General features: G+C 41.0%; 1 protein-coding gene across 3 annotated transcripts; it reads left to right on the forward strand.

The window, feature by feature from the left end:
* Positions 1 to 236: 236 nt before the first annotated feature.
* Positions 237 to 18,068, forward strand: pex6 (peroxisomal biogenesis factor 6). 3 transcript variants are annotated; one of them, XM_023287923.3, is made up of 18 exons: positions 237 to 790; positions 2,089 to 2,715; positions 4,327 to 4,490; positions 4,661 to 4,744; positions 5,346 to 5,469; positions 6,618 to 6,751; positions 6,833 to 6,938; positions 7,149 to 7,351; positions 8,490 to 8,676; positions 9,745 to 9,821; positions 10,492 to 10,609; positions 11,252 to 11,457; positions 13,089 to 13,150; positions 14,454 to 14,562; positions 15,228 to 15,344; positions 16,276 to 16,353; positions 16,760 to 16,899; positions 17,683 to 18,068. In XM_023287923.3, the coding sequence occupies exons 1-18, from the start codon at positions 263 to 265 to the stop codon at positions 17,817 to 17,819; spliced, it is 3,201 nt and encodes a 1,066-aa protein (XP_023143691.3). In that variant the 5' UTR covers positions 237 to 262; the 3' UTR covers positions 17,820 to 18,068. The 3 variants fall into 3 exon arrangements, with proteins under 3 accessions (XP_023143691.3, XP_023143692.3, XP_035812040.2); XM_023287924.3 differs by having other exon boundaries at positions 6,836 to 6,938; XM_035956147.2 differs by having other exon boundaries at positions 2,089 to 2,631.
* Positions 18,069 to 18,477: the final 409 nt, after the last annotated feature.

An 18,477-nucleotide genomic window follows, 5' to 3' on the forward strand; every position in this document is an offset into this window, starting at 1 on the left:
AATGAAGGAGCTGACATGTGACACTAGAAGGTATCTCTAACAAAAGGTGTGCTATTTTTTCATCAGACCTTAAGCCACTTCCTACCTTTTTGACTTTGTTAGTCGAATAAATGTATGTCGACAGCCAAAATGTTACAGCAAACATCTCCAGTAAAGCTGTGACCAGATGAAGGACGTCTGTTATGTAGTTCTTCTAATCGTCCACTAGGGGGCGACGATGAAGGAAAACATCCAGCAACTGCAGCGGCGAAGAAGATGCAAGATGGCGGTTCAGGTGGAGTTGAGTAGTTCGGACAGTTTTCCTTCACACCTGAGTCCTCTGGATGTTTTGGTACCAAGATCTTACTGGGATTCCCTTTTCCAGAATGACTCGGACCCGCCGACCGTCCTCTTCACCCCACAGCGGCTTCAGGGCTCCGGGCGGACGGACATTTTACTGCTCGTTCACCCGGCCACCGAGGAGGATTCAGCGGACTGCGGAGGAGGAAGCAGCCTCAGAGCCGACACCGTGTCCGGACAGCGGCTCCGACTGTTCACTAGCCGCTTCTTCCATCGGCACTATGGTCTCCAGCGGCTGGGCAGCACCGGTACCGTCCGGGTTTTGGTGCCGGTAAGCCTAAACAGAGTAGTACTGGGAGCCCGCAGCAGGCAAAGCCTCCGCTGGGCCGGAGCGGAGCAGTTCACCGGCGGGCTGCTGGAGCTCTGCCGCCCGGGACAGTGGCTGCTGGCCCGGCAAGGAGACCCGCTGCTGCTGCCCCGACACCCGCTGCTGGGAGAGGACCCGGGACAGGTGAGGGTCACCAACTGAATACGCCTTTTTCTTGATAACCAGGGTCAGTGTTCTCAGCTGCATGTTGCTGAATATTGCTCCAGTCATTCTTAATAACACTGACAAATGTCCATTCTATAAGGTGAAACCCTAAAACCATCCAAAGTATAACTGCCAAGAACGCTGGACTAGTATTTCTCGTTAAAATGATTAAATATCCACACACGGTAACCTAGTTTCTTGTAAATGTAAACATATTGATATTAGAGTGTAAAAGCAGTTTCATCATAGATTTAAATTTACTTTACAAACTAGAAAGAGGTTAGAAGAAGAAATTAATTATGGTTTTTGCGTGAAGTTTTTCAAGGATCAGTATGCTCTCAATGTCAAATTAATTATGATATATAATGTAAGATGAGCTTTATTAATCCCACAATGGGGAAATTTACTGTGTTCCAGCAGCAAAGACAGAGCAAACATTAAGGAAATGAAGTACAAGATTTACACAAGCACTAAATAGAAATGACAAATTCTTACATAAATGAAAATATTGGCATCAGTATTAGTGTTGCACAATTTATCTATATTGCACAGATTTTTATATAAAGTAGAAAAATACCTTTGTAACACATGTTCTAGGTACGTATAAGAAATATTAATATTGCACAAGGTATTTTAAGAGTCCAGAATCGTCATCATTCACAGAATGTCTGTATTTCGTACTGAGAGAAGTGTAACAATATGTATGACATATAATGCTCTACTGTGCGGTTCCCAGTGTACACACTCATATCATTATTTTAATATTTTTTTTCTATTAAGAACCCTATTTGTATTAGTTGTTTACAAAGAAAACAACCAATTAGGATCCACACTGACAGTTAGGTTCAATAAGTGAAACTAAATCTCTTTATATAATGGTTAATGTAAAATGTGTTAAATCAGTCTTGGTTTAATTCATTATTTAACAATTAATAATGACATCAGTTGTCAACTTCTACAACCAGAAGTAGTTTTTTCCTGCTTCTTAAACAGGGCTGCAACTAATTTTCTTTATTCTTTTGTCAGTTAATCTTCTAGTTATTATTTCTTTTATTTTTTATTCATCCAACAGAATTTTACAGAATCCATAGTAGTGTTTTAAAATGTATTTTTGTGTTTCGTCCAGGCATTCAACAATTTTTGCACATTATTTTCTCAGATGGATCATTAAAATGCTTGCCGGTTAATTATACATGTGTGTCCTCACGTAGTTCATCCTGACAACAGAACACATCATGTCTGCTTCTGTGTCAAGTGTTTTCCTTATCTGTGGTCAGGTGCAGCTTCAGCTGTCGGAGCTGCTGGTTTTGGAGTGTAGTCCCGTCACACAGGGAAGAATCACGGCCGACACCTCTTTGGTTCTGACAGACTTCTCGGATTCGCTGGACCCTCCAGGTGCCCCTTCGTCCTGCAGACCGCTCCCACTGTGCGTGTCGGACTTCGCTCACTACGCTGAAAGCCTTTGCAGTGGACGATCTCTTCTTGACAACAGAAGGCTGCTGGGCTCAGGGTTGTCAGGTGTCCTGCAGGCACTGGAGTGCAGGCTGGACATCAGAATTGTTGACACTCGACGATGGCTTGGGATCAGAGGTGAACAGGGAACAGCAGTGGACCTAGACAACTGTGTGTTTGTGAGCAAGCTGCTGCTTCTCAGACTGGGGCTGTTCAACCAGGAGTGGGTGAGGCTGTCGAGGCCTGCAGGGTCATTCAGACCACCCACAGGAGAGTCTGATTACAGGGGAGGCTTCTGCAGAGAGCGGCTGGTCTCTGTGGTGGTGGTGGATCTGACTCAGAGTCCAGACCTACTGATTCACCATGATGTGGGTTTTATATCAGCGACTCTGTGGTTTAACATGACCGAGGGAGAAGTGATCCCTGCAAACAGCTGCACGCTAAGGATAAAGGTTCTTCAACACACTGAATTCACACTGTAGCTGCAGTTCAACAGTCACCTTTCACAGTCTAGTTACAGCACAACGCTTTATGGTCCTTTAAATTAGAAATCAAGTGATGCTGGATTTTAAGGCCCATTGTTAGTATTACAGGCATGAATGGATTACTGGATGGGCCTACTTGGAGGTCCTGGGCTTTACCTGCAAGATGTCCCAAATAGAGACACCAAATGACCACAAGTAGACACAATAGATCACAAAGTAATCTACAGGACAAGGGGGATGCAAAACAATCATCATCACAATCAAAACGTGCAAAGTGATGCAAAAAATCAACAAGATCTGTATAATCAAGCCCCCTTCACACATGCACTCCTTTCTAATAATATAGTCGGTTGGCTTCATGTCTAAATAAGCATCACTTTTCCATAGTCATGGCAGCTGTCTAACTAGCGACATTTTCGTGTTTCATTCAACATGACACAAGTCAGAGCTGATGCCATCACATGAACAAATAGATATGCACGAGCGACATCTTTCATGGTTCCAATAGAAATGACGATGGAAACAGACCATTTCTTTTGAGTAAACGTCTATTCAGAAGTTCATTTGAATATGTAGCATGAGAAATCAGGCAAATATCTTCTAGCACTGCAGTATTTCTGGTATGAAATTCCCTCTCTGTGTTTCCCTGCAAAGTGCTTCAATGTTGAGTTGCAGAGGGAGGCTCGTAACCATACGACTGCTTTTTGTTTAAAGAAACATACTTTGATTGTAATCAAAGTTGTCTTGTTTTTTGAGACTGTCACTCCTGTCAGTTATAATAACATTTAGCGACTCAGCCAATAACTATTCTCTTCATCATTTGAACAACTAAGAATTTTACACATTGAAAATTATACCGTTGTTGAAGAATAACCATTCCAATTTCTCAGCGATCCAGATGTTCTTGTTCCAACAATTTGAAATCCCGAGACATTTAATTTACAAGAGTACAAGTCAGAGACCAGAATATGATGGCCACTTTTAAGAAGCTGCTACCAGCAAGTTTGTGGCATTTTTTTTTTTATTCATAGAATTGTTAACTTGTCAGCAAGTCGACTAATCAACTTATATTTAGCTCATTTAATGTCTGAGCTACACACTATATCACATTTCCATCTTTATCCAACATTCCATGCTATGCTGGAGGAGAATGTAGCTGGTTACTAAGTACAGACCCTCTTCTGTCCTATAAAATATTCCAATTTGTAATTTTATTTGTTTTTTTGTAGACTTAAGGTTACAATGTCTGTTATGATCTCATCACTGCAGCTGGTTTTCAAGAACTGCTTTGTAGTGTAGAAATAGTCTCTTAGATACAGTCTTCAGTGTGTTCAGTGGATTTTCCAGAGGAACTTGGAAGCTGCCTGTGGGCAAAAAGGCTGCTGCTAAATAATTTAGATGTATATATTTTTTATTGCTGTGAGCATCCAAAATGACAGTCTTAGAGACGTGTCACAAATCCTACAAATAAACAGAAGCAGTCCGCACAGGAGGATACCACAAGAAGAGACGTAATGTTTTTTGATTGCGTTCGTCCATCATTGCTTTGCTGAGCTGCCCCTTGTTGTTTTGTCTCAGAGGTGGAAACCGTCTCCTCCAGAACCCAGTGATTGTCGCTCTGACAGTCGCTTAGCTTCTCCATCGTTTGCCAGCGAGCTTCACATCCAACTGGTTGTTTCTCCACTATACAGCAACCTCAGCTTCTACGACAACCTGTTGGCTGAACACTTCAGCACACCCAGGTCAGCTGATGCCCTCTGAGTCCCAGGTGGTCTCAGGTCTCTCAGTCCACCACTTTGGTCTCTTGTCTGCATGTTGGTGGTCAGCTTCAGACCTTTTCTGTAAAACTGTCTTACAAATGTACTTGTGAATTCAGAAAAAAGTGTAACCAGTTTGTTCTGACGTCCTGCAGACTGGTTTCACAGGGAGATGTCCTGACAGTTCCGGCTGAAAACCATCCAGACCTGCTTGAAAACAACTCTGAGGGAATCCACAGGTACCAGACATCAGTCAGCAGAAGTACAATGCTGTCCACACAAGTCTTACTCCATGGCTACACCGAATGCTTATTGTATGTGGACTGCTGGCGTAGGATGCCGCAACACCACGCTTCCTTTTTACTCAGTGAAAGCGACTACACCGGGTTTGTGTGTAGCAGGCAAGTGGTGCTGATCCTCACTGCCAATCTAAAAATGGGCCAGTCTTCATTTTATATTTTTAAAGTGAGGTGTCAGCGGCTGTGTTACTACAATCCTACAGAGGTGTGGACAATAAAAAGTCCAGATTAATCCACAGCACATCTGCTACACAAACAATCTGCCACATTTTGCATGTTCGGTGAAGCCAGAGCATTACACATTAAAAGTAAAGTCAAGACGCCTTGAAAATGATTTCATAAATAGATATAATTCTGGGCTGCACAGTGGCCTGATGGTTAGCTCTGTCGCCTCACAACTGGAAGATCCACAGTACTTTCTACATGGAGTTTGCATGTTCTCCCTGTGCATGCGTGTTATTCAGTAAATGAATCTATCTGTTTGTCTGTTAGTGTTGATACTGCTCAGTGACGAGACTCTGTGACCTTTGACCTCTGTCAGGTGTCCAGTGCTTTTCTTCAAAGTGCAGAAGGTGAGCCATTCTTCAAAGAGAGAAGAAGAAGGAGGAGGAGGAAGAGGGGGAGGAGCTGTTTTGGCTGACAGACTGCACACCTCACTCTACATGGTAAACGTTGACTCTGACCTCAGAATGTTTGCAGTATGACTCAGGTAAAGGTAGCTCATGAAAAACGGGTATCTGTAAGTCTTGAAAAGTCTAGAAAGGCCCTGAAAAGTCCAAAAATGTATTGACAGAAGTCTTAGTAACATTACTCACAACTTTTGGCCATTGGAGACAGTAGCTCAGAGGTTTACTGTCTCATAATAGTGTTGGTTTGAGCAAAACCTTAAATTATCGAGTGAATTGTTTATTTTGTAATTGGTTCCGTCCATCATCTGCTTGTTTGGCATCTCTTTGTAAGAATATTTGGTGTCTTGTAGTCATTTTACTTTTGTGACATTGAGTGTTTCTTTTTGGTTCTTGATTATTTTTGTAGGGGTTTTCTTCTGTCTGTGTTTTACATCTGTGTTCATTTATAACTCTTTGGGTCATTTTTTGCGTTTTCTTTTATTGCATCATTTTGTGTTTGTTTTTAGTCTCTTGATGGTCATTTTGTGGTTCTTTGTGGGTTGTGACTGAATATGACTGTTGATGCAGGTCACAAAGAAATTAGAAACATTTGTTTTGATGCAAGTGTTTTGCCCACTAAAACAAAGATAGCTCGCATGAGATTTTAGGACTGAATCAAGATATAATCTTATTGTAAGTAATGTGCCACCTTAGTAAGGGTTAACAAGTAAATATAATGTATATATATAGTGCCTTTCACAGATGCAAAATCACAAAGTGCTTTACAACCATAATAAAACAAAAATAATAATAATAAAGACAATAAAATGTTACAACTAGAGGAGTAACAGCTAAAGTATAGTGCAGCAAAACAAACATCAACAAAAACAATAAATAAAATAGCGCAACTACAGGCCAACCAACATCCTGTCTGAATAAAAATGGGGGTTTTTTTGTCATTTTTGTTGCCGTGATCTAAACCTATTTGAGGCGTACGGGTGAAGGAGCTCGGCAGTATACCGGGTGTTTGACTACACAAAGACTGAGTTAGCACCAGTATTTTAAAATGAACACAGGATTTGATGGGGAGCCAGTGAAGACAGGATGGGACTGGGGTGATGTGGGGAAAAGACGAGTGTCAGTTGGTCAGTCATTGTTGAGGCTCTGACAGCAGAAGCAGTGGATGTTTGTTTCTATCTGCTCAGGGAGGGCCAGTAAACAGCTCCGTCCCCTGCTGCCCTGTGGAGGGAGCATCGCTGTGGAACAGTCTGTCTCCTCCGGGCCTCAAGAAAACAGGCAACTTCATCAGCAGCATCATCCAGCCTCACCTGCAGCACAGGTAACTCACTTTCTGACTTTCCTGTCATGTCCTGGCATGATGGGACATGTAATGAGCGATGAGTGTTGTGTCTGGTTGTAGCAGCTCTTTGTCTGGTTGCACCATCCTCCTCCATGGTCATGCAGGAAGTGGAAAAATGACGGTGGTCAGAGCAGTGAGTCGCAGACTGAACCTTCACCTGCTGAAGGTATGACAGCTGTTGAACATGTATAACCATATTATTATGTGTACAATTAAATATGCATGAATAATGTCAATCTTCATTCCCTCTGGTTGTAGAATGTTCTTACTCTGCAGCTCAAATACATCCTGCTGATGCTATTGACATGTTCCTCAATTGTCTGTTTGTGTGTTCGGCTGCTGTTATTGTGTGTTTCTTGTTGTTTTCTGTGTGTAGGTGGACTGTGTGAGCGTGTGCGCCGACACGCCTGCAGCCGCTGAGGTGAAGCTGACGTCAGTGTTTCAGCGGGCCGACTCCCTGCAGCCCTGCATCCTGCTGCTCAGGAACCTGCAGCTCCTGATCCGACCTCGAGGTGCAGCTGAGGATGACGGCAGGATCCAGGTGGCACTTTGCCAGCTGCTCAGAAGTGTCCCCACCAGGTGAGTATCAGCCTGGCTGCCTTATGCAAAAACAATGTGGGTCTTGGTAAAGACTGACTCTGAGCTGCTTTCATTTGGAAGAACGTGTCTAGAAGTTTCTACCATTTGAAAGCTAGTGACATATACAACTAGTCCAACTTTGCAGTATTTTACATATTAGTTATATATTTTTTTGGATGCAAAATGAATATAAATGAACAGAACAGCACATACACCAGTCAGCCACAACATAAAACCAGCTTCCTATTATTGTGTCGGCTCCCCTCAGGCCACGGAACAACTCTGGTCCACTAGTACATGGATACTGGGATACTGGAAGGGTCCTGTAGGACTTTGGCAGTGGATCCTTTGGGTCCTGTGGGTTGCAGGGTGGTACTTCCATGGATTAAACTTGTTCTGGCGCATCCTGGAAGTGCTGGATCAGATTGGGATGTGGGGAGTTTTGGAGGCTGTGTAAATGCCTTGGGCTGCTAGCTGTGTTGCTTAAACTGTTGTTGAGTGGTTTTGGTAATGTTGGGGGTGTTTTGTCTGCTGGGGGAAGCCGCTGCCATGTGGGAGTGCTGTTGCTATGAGGCGTGTGTTTGGTCTAGAACGGTGTCTAGGTGGATGGTCCATATCAAAGTAACATCCACGCGAAAGCCACAACTCAAGGTTTTTCAGCAGATCATTGCACAATAACAAGATGATCAATGTTTTACTTTTATTTTCGGGGCTTAGAATATGATAACTGTGTTGTGTCTCTTGGAGGAAAGACTTGCTGAACTGCCAAAGCAATTAAAAATCCTGATGAAAACACAATGTCATGTGTTTTAGTCTGAACTTCACAGCCAAATATATCTCTTACTTTTATCATGTCAAGTGTTATCATTCTCGCCCAGTGACTAAAAACACAAAACTGTCCAGCTCTGCCACATGAACAGCCACACAGCTGGATTGATGGTGGATAGTGACTACCAATCAAAGTTTATTTCTGTCCTAATAGAGGTCTGTCAGCCACCCATGTTCAGTTTGATGTTACAGCTGTAAAAGCCAGCAGATGTCTGTGTCCTTGCTCACTGAGCGTTTGCGTTTGTAATGAAACCAGCAGCCTGTTAGACCTGAGTAAGTTTAGAGGAAATGTAACACGTTTGTGTTTCAGCGTAGTGGTGGTTGCAACAGTCTGCAGACCTCGGGATCTGTCTGCAGGTGTAGTGGCAGCATTTGTCCACCAGGTGGCCTTAGAGAGCCCCACTGAAGAGCAGCGGCGCTCCATGCTGGCCAGCCTGAGCCGAGACCTTCACCTGGGGAGAGATGTCAGCCTGGAGAGATTGGCCAAACTTACCGCAGTACGTAATCGTTTTATTAACTCCGGACTTTTCCTTTAGCAAGATCATCAGGACAAAATGACGGCAGTTAATCTGGTCAGCTCACTGAATTTAGAGTGCAGATATAAGTCTGCTGTTCACACGGCTCTCTTCCCCCTTTATCTACACATTACTGTTTTCTAAATTCCTTCACTACAGAAATTTACAACTTTAATCAGAGTTCTTGCCTCCCTGGCGTGCAAATGTTCCTTCAAAAAACAATTCACCCATCTCTATTTTAAGGGAATACCAAAAGCACCTCCTTTGCTTAGCTTCACCTGATTGATTTACAGAAATACAAAAACATCTGTAGAGCTTTTTTCTCCTATACTAGAATAATGACAAGGCAAGACAGCAATTAACCAGAATTTAAAGTGTAATCCTAGTGACACACAAACCTTTGGACAAATCTAGAGGTTCTGATTAGAAACCCTTTAACAGCTGCAAGGCAGGGGGTTCAAGTGGTTTAATGAAGGGTTGGTCAAAATTTTAGCTCAATCTGCTTCGACACTTTTCATGACAGACTCATCCACTTCTTCTCAAGTGGTACAACAACAAACCCTCAGCAAACTGAGACCAAACTAGGGAGGCAGATGTACAGATTTTATCAATGTACATTTGGCCGTATTATCAATTAATAGTTAATTAGTTGTTAAAAATGAATCGAATGCAGATTTTTCCACATAAGAACCCTTTTTGCTGCATTATCAGAGGACATAGGAGATTTGAAGAACAGATCAAGTAACACAGAATCTGTCACTATTGTTGTTAGTGTTGTTAGCGGATACCAACACTAACAACAAAGCTGCAGTGCATTTTCTGACACTTAAACTGCGTTCCCTCATCTTCTGAATTAGCAGTTAATATATTTTTAATAGTTCAAGTAACTGAAATACAATCAAATCTTAGCGGTCAGAAACAGCAGTGAAGGAGAAGTGTAGAAGAGGTACTTTTCTACAAAACTGAACAGCTTAATTTCACTGTGAATATGAAAAGCTTACAGCCAGTTGATTCCTCCACAGCTTTATTGTCACCTCTTCTACTCTGCAGGGTTTTGTGTTGGGGGATCTGAGTGCTCTGCTGGTCGAGGCTGGTAGAGCTGCATGCAGGAGGCTGATCCACACCTGGTGAGACTATGTACTGATATTAACACTTTTTTTTTTAAAGGTCACAGGTACATAGACAGTCTTGTATTATTTTATTATTTTCACACTTTAATAGCAATGTATTGACAGAAAACACTGAATTTGGTTTCCTTTAAAACAACAAAAAAGGCAGTTGAAAGTATTAAAAGCTCTTAAGTCTCTGCTGTGAAATGTGATCTGTCAAGAGACATTGTAATCTCTAATGTAAAAGTTGGATTGTAGATTGTGGATGCTTTTTGGTACTTAATGAGGTCTTTTAATTGACATCAACAAACAGTCACTACCAGTTTTACAGTAGCTCAGAAACTCAAGGGAGGATTTTAGTAAAAATCTGAGTGAACTTAAGTAATTGTTTTAATTGTTTAATCCATCCATCCATTTTTTCTACTTTTCAAACATGTTAAATCATATTCATGGCATGACCAGAAATGATGGATTTATGTCCACATTTTTGTATGTCCTATAATACGATAGTCTTAATTACTGCATTGTATAGTGTCCACATGCTTTTGTCTCCCAGTTTGTTGGTAGATTAATTTTCAGTTTATGTAGAAAGCCCTGAATATTGCTTACTGTTTGCCAGACTGAAGGACGTTATCATAGTGTGTAAAACAAATCATTCAAACACAGTGAAATCCTGTTGTTTGTGCAGTGGGGGTCGGCAGCAGGAGGACCTGTGCTCCAGCGGTGTGACCATCCTGAACCAGGACTTCATGTCTGCCTTGGAGACCCTGCAGGATGCTCAGTCCAAGGCCATCGGAGCCCCAAAGGTGGCAACACACGACTCAGCGCAACAAGCCTCTAAAGATTTTAGTTTAACAGTTAGATTTACAGTCAAGTTGTAACATTTAGTAGCTAAAGAGAGCAAACTAGAGCTGAAAGAGATTACTCCTCCCAAGCACCTGTCACCACTGCTCACAAGACTTTTTTTTCTCATGACGTTGAGACACTTTTTTCATCGTAACCATTTTTAGTCTTTAAAATGAGTGAACAAAAGTCCAGAGTATTAGCTGCCACTTCGAGTCAAACAGCTGCTGTACATTTGTGCTGTTAAAGCAAACTGTAATGACAGATTTCAGATTTTAGTAGTCAAAGTCCACCTAAAGTAGCAGTCTGTACATGTGTAACCATGATACGTGGTAAATAACATTATGCTCTCTGGAATCCCTCAGGCACAAAAATGCAGTAATTTGCTACATGGCCAAAAAAGTTATTTATTTCATTAAAATAAAACTATTTTGTTACAAAATAGTTTTATTGTTTTCTAAAAGAGATGCTCATATTATTTGGCAGAGTGGCAGCATTAAAAACAGCTGAATAAATCAAAAAGAAGCTGCCGTAGTTGTGTTATTGAAGTCCTGTGGTCTTTGTAGCTGTAACCCAGCAGCTGGTTAAACTCTGTGCATGAGCAGATCCCTAATGTGCGCTGGGAAGATGTTGGAGGCCTGCAGCACGTGAAGAAAGATATTCTGGACACAGTTCAGCTTCCTCTGCAACGCCCTGAGCTGCTGTCTCTGGGTCTGAACCGGACCGGAGTCCTGCTGTACGGACCCCCAGGAACAGGAAAGACTCTGCTGGCCAAAGCTGTGGCCACTGAGTGCTCCATGACCTTCCTCAGGTGGGTGGTCTTCACTGTACAGCAGTAAGGTCAGTGTTGAAACTTCTGAGCCACCCAGTACACAATGCTCCATGCAGACAAGGCACAGATGTTCACTTTCAGCCCAAAATGTGTGTCTGCAATACAAGTTCAATAGTGCCATGCCTGGCAATAGTTTGTAGACACACGGTACCTAGATACAAACTACTATGGATGTATGCAATGGAGTGCTCCCAGCAGGGTTTATATTCAAGAGTTAAATGTAGATTTCTGAGAAAATGTGTCATTCACTCTGAAATTCATCAGCATTTCTTTACAAATTCTTTGAATCTTGGTGACTTGATGAATATTTCTGAGGTAGTTTGTGAACCGCTGAAGCTGGAAACCTAAGTGCAATTCACAATATCACTCTGACCTTAATTCTGATTAACCAATTATCGAAATCACAATTTGATCTTTCTGTCTGGTGTTTGTCACTCTATGTAGCCCTGTGATAGACTGGTGACCTGTCCAGGGTGTCTTCATCCTAAGTCAGCTGGGATAAACTTCAGCCGCCCGGTGACCCTAATGAGGATTAAGCTGTATATAGATGATGGATGGATGGATAGTATAAACTGAGTGCACTAGAAAGTAGTCCTGCACTGATCTTGCTGTATCAAGCCTCACATATATGATACTGGCTGTAAAGACAGTTGTCTTATAGGCTACTAGGGCGTAAGAAATGTGTCCTAAGTAATCATGACTTGGTTTCAGGGCGATCGAAGGTCATTAAGTGTTCAGTACCAACCAGGTTCTACAGCTAATCTACCATACTTAAGGTTTTTATTATCTAGAAAAATGGTATTAAATAGTATTAAATGACTCAGTTCAGATCAGATGCAAAAAACTCAACTGGAGCATCTCAGTAAAAGAGTAAATGGTAAATGGCCTGCACCTATCAGTAGTGCACCTTTCTACCTTAGTGGTACTCAAAGTGTTTTACAGTGTTTCTCATTCACCCATTCACACACCAAACTGTAACAGAGCTGCAATCACTGGAGAACCTGCTCTACCACCTGAGCCACAGCTGCCCAGAGTAGAAGATAATATAAAACTTTGTTAATCCCGAAGGAAATTGTTTGATCAAAAGTGTGGCACTGAGAAAAATCTGATCTAAATCCTGTTTCTTGCAACTCTGATAGCGAGCATGGCGGAGAGGATTAAGTCTGTGTAACTGATGATGATCATTGTAGGGAAGGTCTGATCACTAAAACATGTGAAGGAAGAAAAAAGACCCCAAACAATCTCACTTTCCTAACAGTGAGTTAGCAAACCTTTTAGCTCGGCAGCTAACAGAACGGTCAGTCTCCACATTTTACTGAATGGTGAAAATGCTTTACAAAGGAAAAACCCAATACACATAGTAAATAAGTTTGTAAAGAAGGCTTATGATAAAAATATGCTGTCACGTCTTGAAGTTCGTCAAAGTTGATGCATGTGTGAGCAGCTTTCTGGCGACTGTTAAATAATGTAGTTGCCAACAGGGGGCAGTGCAGAGCAAAGCACAGTTTCAAGATTCACCAGTTCTGTAACTTTTTGTTGTATTGAAATGTAGCTAGCTAAAATGTTACACACATTCATGGATTTTCTCCCTTCTGCTCTCTGTGTGTTAGTGTTAAAGGCCCAGAGCTCATCAACATGTATGTCGGTCAGAGTGAAGAGAACATCAGAGAAGGTTTGTGTCACTTTTAATTTTTTGCTGGTTTTGGCTTGAATCATTAGGGTTGTGTTGCCCTTCCTTTCTTTAAAAGTCAAGTTAGAATAAAAGACTTCAGCAAAAAGTGGAAACATGAGCAGTGAGACTATCACAGGTTGAAAATAAATTGACTGGGGATACACATTTTAAACTGTTTCCTTTAATGACTACTGCAGCATTCTCAGTACTGGTGTTCTGCTGTGGTTTTTTTTTTGAGTAGCTCTTTCATAAGGAGGTCCCCTGTCTGTGCAACTGGTGCAGTTTTGTCGTAATGTTATTTTGCCTCTTACACTCTAGAAGGGTTGTAAGCACACAGAGGCTAGTGGTCATGAAATGCATACAAATAGCAAATCCCAACTTGGCAATCAAACTATTTATGTTAACGCAGTATAAAATAAATAAATATACACAGCTACCTGTCAGCAGTTTTTTTTTGTTTGTTTTTTATATTCTCTATTTTACCAGGTAAGCTCAGTTGAGAACAGTTTCTCATTTACAATGATGCCCTGGCAGTGGTTCCATAATGTTTTGGTTTTTTTTTTAAAAGACTTAATGTGCATATTCAGTTACAGAAGCACTTTCTTTTTTAAATAGTTCTGCTGTAGTGTACATTCAATTCAGATGACTTGTTGTTTTTTGTTGTCTTCGGTTTCGTGTTTGCATGAACCATGTCTAATACCAAAGGACATAAAGGAATAATTACAACTTTCCTGACTGAAAACAGTTCCTGAAGACTGCTCTCTATTTTTTTCATTGTCATGTGTAACGTAGCTGATACCACCAACTCCTGACGATGCTACACTGCCCAGTTTATTTCCTCCAGAGTTGTTAATGCAGTCAAGCCTAACTCAGACTTTCTTTTTAAATTATTTCAAAGTTTATTTCAGATTTGCTTGATATTTATGTGGAGTCGTGGCTACAAATGCTCAACTTACAGTTTCTCTTGTGCCTCAGTGGAGAAACAGTTTGATAAATGTCACTAAAAAAAAAACTTAATCAAGGTCAACAGATGAATATCAGCTCGAAAGGAGAGTCTTGCGAGTTTCATTCACTAAAAACATAAAGCAACACGTAGTTTTCATATTTTGTCAAAAGTCAGCTTTTTGTGCTTCTGAAGTTGCTTCACTCTACATGGAGCCACGTGCTGCTCAAACTTAATTCACCTCTTACTGATGCAGCGTCGTATCAGGAGCTACATCAGCTGAAATCAGTTACACTGTAATTCCAATAAAAAGAAGATTCTACCTCTGCATGTGTAGACTGATCTGGATGTTGTGTTCAGTATTCTGCAGAGCACGTTCAGCAGCTCCCTGTGTCGTCTTCTTTGATGAGCTGGACTCTCTGGCTCCCAGCAGGGGGCGCAGCGGAGACTCAGGAGGAGTGATGGATAGGTGAGTGTTTACCTGCACCAATTACCTGTCAGTTGTTAGGGACTGTGGATTGAACAGGAACTGTCTGGATGCTGAGCTGCTGTCAGTTGTGTGAACTATGGTAACGTCAATCTGTTACACTTCTAGTTTCATGTTATTTTCTTGTATTGCATATAACCTCTTCTTTGTCTTTACTATTATATAGTAGTATTATAGGTACACTACCATCAAAAAGTTTGGGGTCACTTAGAAATGTCCTTATTTTTGAAAGAAAAACTGTTTTTTTTGTTTTGATTTTTTAACAATAAATGAATGATAAATCCAGTGTAGACATTGTTAATGTGGTAAATGGCTGATTTTTAATGGAATATCTCCATAGGGGTACAGAGGAACATTTCCAGCAACCATCACTCCTGTGTTCTAATGCTACATTGTGTTAGCTAATGGTGTTGAAAGGCTCATTGATGATTAGAAAACCCTTGTGCAGTAATGTTAGCACATGGAGAAAAGTGGGAGTTTTCATGGAAAACATGGAATTGTCTAGATGACCACAAACTTTTGAACGGTAGTGTATATCTCTTTCTCTGAGCTTTTATTTTGAAACACTCAGTAACACCTGTTCTAGACACATGGTACAGTGTGCATCTGCAGCAGCATCAGTAAAGTTTGATTGAATCTCTCTACAGAGTAGTGTCTCAGCTGCTGGCCGAGCTCGATGCTCTGCACTCGTCTGTTGGAGTTTTTGTGATCGGAGCCACAAACCGCCCAGACCTGCTGGACCAATCTCTGCTGAGGCCTGGCAGGTCAGACATCTCAAACATGCACGCATAGTCATGATTCCACCACTTGAGAGGACATCACGCTGACTGACATTAGTTCTTAGAGACATACCCTAACTACAACTTAGCCTATACGAAGTCTATAATGACTTTCCTCCTATGGATTTCCTTTTTGTCCAAAGAGGAAAGTCAGACACAGTTTCACGCACACACATCCTACAATCACATTGTGATTCCATGCAGAGCACACAGACTCTTATTTTTACTTCAGAAGAGAAAATAGGGTTTTTAAAGCAGCTTCAGCCAACATTTTTACTTAAAAATACCCTGACTGTGTGAAGTGTGAAAGGTAGCGCAATGATGAGCATATACAGAATCATTATCAACTATCTACTGTATTTGGAGCTTTTTAGCCCATTTTGCTCCTAGTTTTGGTTTTAACAACAGATATTTGTCTGATTCAGCGTCACCATTTTCGACAGAATCTGTTTTCATCAACAGGCAAAGTCATTTTGAGGCCAGTGTTCCTGCCCTTATCTGCTAGAGTCCAAGTGGACTAGAAAATAGCATAATAACAACAACTACACATCCGTGGAGTCTGTGTCCACAAGGGAGTATAATAAGGGCTTAAGTTTAATTTTTAGGAATGTATTTCTTTGCCATTGTAAAGCACCTTGGATTGCCTTGTGTATGAATTGTGCGATACAAATAAACTTGCCTTAAGTGTCAGTATGGAGTTTAATCTTTGTTTTACTGCTTCCAAGGGGCCAAAATGCCTACTGTTGCAGGTTAACACACACTTTACCCCCTCATTTATGTAAGAACCACAGTGAAAATATGTAATATGATGAAAAAGTAAAGTTTAGTGGATGCTTTTTGACAGACTTCTCTCTGATCTGTGACGGTAAAATGTTCAACTGTGTCCTGATCTCTCTCCTGGACTGTCTTTCCTCAGGTTTGACAAGCTGGTTTACGTTGGAATCAATGAGGATCGAGTCTCCCAGCTGCAGGTTCTCCAGGCCATTCTCAGAAAGTAAGAACAGCCTCCGCTACTGGATCATGCTACGTTTACAGTTAGTCTACGCTGGAGCCTCTGCAGTGAAAGTCGGATCCATAAACCTTTGGACAGTGTTGGTTCAGACTTCTGATTTATCGTACAATCACATGCATGAACAGAAACGTCGGCTTCCTGTAGTGAAACTGTGATTGAAGTAATATTGAGACACATCATTTGTTGCATAAAATTGAAAAGAAAAATGGAAATAATGAGTCCTAATTAGCAACTTTGCTTTTTTAGGCAGTGTGAAAGTGACGGGGCAGAAACCAGGTCACTCCAGAAGACCTTAATTACCCCGTACTCCTGTATGCGTGTGAACAGACAACTTAGTGTGTCTTTGTCTGAGATGAACTGTAAAATATGAATGGACCTTTGACTCCAGGTTCAGGTTGGACCCTGCTGTGAACCTGCAGGAGGTGGTGGATCGCTGCCCTGCCAACATGACTGGTGCTGATCTGTACGCTCTGTGTTCAGACGCCATGACAGCTGCCATCAAGAGGAAGATCTCTCACATCAACAGCGGTAAGAAACAAATACATAAAAATGACTAAAGCAAAAATCTTGTTTTTGTTTAGCACTTTTTTTTCAAACCAAGTTTGAGCATCAGTGTTTTGGGATATATTATAGTCCCTGTAAAGGTCCCTGTTTTACCTCCATTTGATTCCTAGTTCATCTTCTAGCCATGATTTCTGCTGTCAAATATTGCAATATATTCATATTTTGACAAATGAATGTAGCTTCTGTATGTGAAATGGAGAAACAACATTGGTGTTTAAATTTTTTAGTTTTTTTTTTAAATAACAGTTTCCACAAATCATATTGATCATAGCAGTTCTGGTCTGATTGTGTTCGGTTTTTCTTCTGTCAGTTGTGTTCCGTCGGCCTTTATTTTGTGAACAATGATGATGATATGTGATTTTTAGTATCTAACACTTGTGGAACAGGAAAATTATAGTGTAGGAATGGATTTTGGTGCGTTGGTAAATACAGTCTCACATTTTATATTTTGCAAATGTGATTGTTTTTAATTTGATATAAATATTCACCTATAACATCAATTTATGGAAGACCTGGATAGCTCAGACTGTTCTGAAAATAACAAGATCATTTTTATAATGGCCATAATAAGAGCTTCAAAGCAAAGGTGGTGAAATCACCCTTTAAACAGCGTTCGGGATCAGAGGATTTAAATAGCTACTGTTTTTCACAGTGACGATAAAAAAGAAAATCTAAACAAAGCTCTGAGAAGCAAGTTCTGATGAGCAGCTTCTCCTTTGACATTTTATCTCCCTCTGTCCTCTAAAGGTCTGGATTCAGAGGACTCTCCTGTCCTCCTCACTGTCGACGATTTCTGTTCCGCGTTGGACAACTTCCATCCGTCTGTGTCTGACCAGGAACTCCAGCGATACAGAAACATTCAACAGGCGCTCACTGCAAAGTAGTAACACAGAATCAGCTGTTCGTCACCAGGAAGTAGCATCTGTTCACCCCCCAACAACTAACCAGATGTTTTAAGAGGCCTCCCTTGAACATCTATGGAGTTTAAAAATAATTCAGTTCTAACCATCTACACAAAATATCTGCTGTAATCTACCACAAAGCAATAAAATGTAAATGATGTAAAGATGTTAATTTATAAAATTGTAAATGTAATTAATAAAAACAAAAATGAGTAGAATAATGAAAGTCAATGTGGGATTTCAGTCTTTTTTCACAACAGCAGACCACCAACAGCTGGATTACTGTTATATAACTGCCCAGATCCTCTGCCTTAAAACACAACAACACAATTACACACAATGACAGGTCATTTTAAAGAGGATGCATTTAGTGGTGGAATGGAACTGATCAAATGTATTCTGGAGTGCTTCCCATGTCTGTCACTGTAGAGAAAGAGAGAAATATTGTACTTTCTACTTAAATACATTTATACAATAACTTTGGTTACATTACTCAGATTTAAATATACTTAAATGCACATGATGTATTCATAGCTTAAAGTATTCCGGCACCATGCCGGCATTTGGCTTGAAAAAAAAAATAGAACTACGTTGCTAGTCGAGTTCGCAGCTTTTGCTCGCAACCAACACCAACACTAAA

The sequence above is a fragment of the Amphiprion ocellaris genome, chromosome 4 (assembly GCF_022539595.1).
Source record: "Amphiprion ocellaris isolate individual 3 ecotype Okinawa chromosome 4, ASM2253959v1, whole genome shotgun sequence".
NCBI classification, from domain to species: Eukaryota; Metazoa; Chordata; class Actinopteri; family Pomacentridae; genus Amphiprion; species Amphiprion ocellaris.